The 4,016-nt window shown below is 35.9% G+C and overlaps 1 protein-coding gene across 1 annotated transcript in view; it reads left to right on the top strand.

The window, feature by feature from the left end:
• LOC105821427 overlaps window positions 1-4,016 on the top strand; it is a 34,177-nt gene that overhangs the window by 13,866 nt on the left and 16,295 nt on the right. Inside the window, exons 3-4 of the mRNA XM_012658130.1 lie at window positions 268-406; window positions 2,358-2,479. Of these exons, the coding sequence (XP_012513584.1) occupies window positions 268-406; window positions 2,358-2,479 (261 nt within the window). The remainder of the gene's footprint in view (window positions 1-267; window positions 407-2,357; window positions 2,480-4,016) is intronic.

The following is a 4,016-nucleotide window of genomic DNA, read 5'->3' as shown; positions in this document are numbered from 1 at the left end:
CTCTAATATTCCTTTACACTAAAATTTTATGTATTTCTCATAGCCACATTTTGCATTATTCCAGGTCAAATTAAAAGTTGCTAGTGTCTCAGAAATAAAATGAAAAAAGAACAGTTACTGACTTGAATAAATAAAACTTATCTTTCTGTGCCTTCTTTTTGCTCTCAGAATTTTAGCATATGAACCACTGATTTTTTTGCATTATTTAGCAATAAAAACAGACTTCTTTGTACTTTGTTTCTTTTGATGTTTTTCTCTCTCCACCAGATACAGCAACAGCCAGACCCCACAGTTCACGTCGATGCATTCCTTTATGATGAAGACTTGATTGATTCATTATGTGAGGAAGGAAAAATGAGCAGAAACTACTGTATGGTGTGTGGCTCACACCAGACAGCACCTTTAGGTAGGCACTTAAGCGTGCAAATCTGATGACTTTATATGTGTACTTTTTCCTTACATGTCATGAGTATGCAAATTTTCAACTAAGCCATTCAATGTTTTTTGAAACATCTGCAGCATAGCCTTTACCAAATATTTCAGTTAAGGAGACTAAGTAGAAATATTATCTAGGGCAGCTAGGCTACTTATTGTCCCCTAGGCCACATCTAGAAACTGTTTTTCACATCTAAAAACTGTGTAATCAGAGGCAACTCTTCAGGTCCAGAAACTAATCAGAAGTGACTGAATACTTGATGATTCATACTCAGCAGAGATTGATAATATTAACCATACACAGATTTATTTACAATGAAAAATATAACTTCCAAAGGGGCTGAAATACTCTTCCTATAAGAACATCTACTTGTGAAGTCATATGGTGATCAGATATTATTGGGTGGGCTTGGTCTCAGAAGACAGAGATAGATAATCCTGAGAAAGAGTTAATTCAGGACATAATCTGACCCAGTGAGGCATCCTGATCTGTAACAGAGAACAACTCTAGTGACAGAAAGTCTCTTGCATATCTGCCTCTCAGCTACAGCACCTGTGTCCCAAACAGGAAATGAGACTAACTCCATTCTGCTAATATGTTAAGTCTTCTGTTAATACATTCTTTGTTCAAACTGGCTATGATTGTCTAGTCTGTCATGCATCTCCCTGCTCACTTAGATTTAGAGTTAGTGCATACGGTGGGTTACTCTTCCTGGTAAACAATAGAGGAAAAACTGAAAAAGTGAATTATAACTCTAATACTGTAAGAAATAGATCTGATTTATAGAGATTTATAGAAGAGCTATATTTAACAAATAATAATAATTAGAAGATTAGGATGCATCTGCCCATAAAAATCAGTTTTTTAATGATTAGGTACCCAGGCCAGCCCAGATAACTACAGTAAATCTGAAACATCTATCACTATGCGGGACTCTTCCTCCCACATGACATGGGGCATGTCTAGCTAAAATACATTAATAGTGACTCTGTAGCCCAGAGAAGAAGCACTAGTGTGGCAAAGAGAGTGGTGAGGATGAGGATCCTAGGGAGATAAGGATTACACTGGTCAAAGCCCACCTACCCCCAAAGAGTTACCTTTGAGACCTAGTCACATCCTTTATTCTCTTCCAAAGGATTGTCCCACCTGCTTCCATTTTCCTTGCCACCATCCATTGGTTGTGACCAAGGTTTCCCCCTTCCTGCCCATTATATTACATAGAACATAATATAGTCTTTGGGTTACCTCCATATCAGAAGAAAACCAGACTCAGGCTATCCCAGATATTTCATGACGGAAACTGGGGTGAGAAGATAGACTAAGAGGCTAGAAATGGTGGCAATTAAGCTGAATGGAATAAGAACAATTTATGAAGTTATCTTAATCTCCTTCCATACCACTCCTCTCTTGCACTCCAGAACACATTCTAGGTTGATCAGGGCAGCCCTATCACACAATTCCAGAGATAGTCATTCGTTTGGTAGTCTACCATCAGTGCAGCAGTATGTGGTAGTTCTGAGGTTGATTCTGGGGTTAGGTGAGAAATTCAGAAGGTATGGAGGTAAGGAAGTCATCCCAGACAGCAACAGGTCATATGGAGAAGAGCAAGGGAAAAACCTAGGACATACCAAGCAAAAGCAAAAACAAATGAAGGGCACAGGGATAGGGACATTCATCTAAGTAGCTATTCCCTAGAGGTCTTTTATATGGCAGAGACTTAATATTTGTTCTTTAATGCAGCTTGGAGTGGATGAATACAAAATTATTACACTAATTTTTTTCTAAATAACTTCTGTATTTCATTGATTAGGAAAAAAACCATGAAATATACTTTATAAATATAGGTGAAAAAATTAGAAGTACGGAATATAATTGTTTATGCCCAAGCAAATTTGATGTTGACTCTGTTCTAATTCTCCAGGATTTATTTCACATTCCTTCTCCCTCATGGAATTGAAGTTCATTTATCATCATGTACTCCCTGATCTGTCCGGAAAGGTCTTGGTTGATGTTGGCTCCAGGCTCGGCACAGTCCTTTATGGGGTAAAGTTCAGCTTGTGGACATTCTCAACATTTGGAAAATACTTTCTTCTCCTGCTAGCAACAGCTTTGCCTACCACCATGCAAGGTGACGGCTTGGCTTTATTTATTAAAGTAACAGAATAATAAGGTTAAAATAGTATAACATAGGCAGGCACCTAAGTTCCATTTGATGATAACTAAATTTGGAATTTCAAAGACAAGCTGTCTGATTTATATTTTATTTTTATCTATACTAATTTGTCTCTGCAAGAAAAATGAAGGAATATCAACAAAACAGAAGCATGTGACCTCTTATGACACTTTTGCTATTTCTGAGTCACTATTGCCTTCTAAGCCCTACATTTTTTGGTACCATACTAGAATGGTATGCTGAGCTTTGATAAGAACTCTTATAAAACTGACAAATTAACTTGACCTAGAAAATTGCTGCATGGCCATAAGCAAGTCACTTAACACCTCTGGGCCTCTAGTGCCTCATCTGTAAATGACCAAACTGATATCCAAGGACACATCTTGCTCCAATCATCTATAATACAAAGTTTGAATGTTTGTTTCTAAAACATCACTTCAATGTGGCTTTTTTTAAAAAAATTCAAATCATGAGGATTTCTTACGTTCTTAAACAGTTTTATCCAAAAACTGAAATGTGGTTTCTGGTTGTCATTAGTAGACTTTTTAAAACATGTGGCCAACAGCAGTAGAGGCTCATGACAGAAACAGGCACTATCAGTTCCCAGCATCATTGTCTGCTTTAAACAGGAAAAGTTAACCCTTTAGTGCTTAATTTACTTTTCAGTGTTCAGACTTTTATTCTGTAATTAGGAAAGATAGCCATAATAGAAAATATACAATTTGTCAGATGGTTTTTATTTGGAGAACGTTAGAGAATTTGATCATTGACCATACTTTGCTTACCCTAGTCAATTTTCTGATTTGTTTGAAAAGTATAAGACTAAAATATTTGTGGCTATGCAGATATGGTGTCAGCATTGATAAATTTTAAAATATTGTCATTTTTCTCCATATTAGTCACTGATTCAGTCAGTAAAATTTTTTCAAATGCCTCCATATACACTGTTGAATATATTCTAAAAATCTATAATGAGCTTTAGATATAAAATTGGTTTTCACATAAGTTGATATTAAGTGATCTTCAGAAAATGATTTGATCTTTCCCTCCAAATTATTTTTTGTTATTGTAAACAAAAATAGAAATATAACAACATGTAGTCAATTCTTGATTATCCTTCTTAACTAATTGATTGATTGTCTTTGTCAGATTGCCGCACACCAGGCTGACTTCCCTAACCCAAACAGTATATATACTTCAGGCCATCTTACCCTACTGTTAGACTGTGCATGATTTTCCATTATATTCCCCACATGCTAACTCCTTTCTTGCCTTTCCCTGATGTAACTTCTCAAGAAATTACAGAAGTTGGGTATTAAACAGAGAACCTATATGTGATCACTTTTCTCATTTCCAACTTTGTTGAATGCCCAGTTTTGTCAGGAAAAATTTATCTTTAAAAATATA

This window comes from Propithecus coquereli, unplaced genomic scaffold (assembly GCF_000956105.1).
Source record: "Propithecus coquereli isolate 6110/MARCELLA unplaced genomic scaffold, Pcoq_1.0 Scaffold116, whole genome shotgun sequence".
NCBI lineage: Eukaryota > Metazoa > Chordata > Mammalia > Primates > Indriidae > Propithecus > Propithecus coquereli.
The sequence above is the reverse complement of the archived record's forward strand: the minus strand, read 5'-3'. Positions and strand labels throughout refer to the sequence as shown.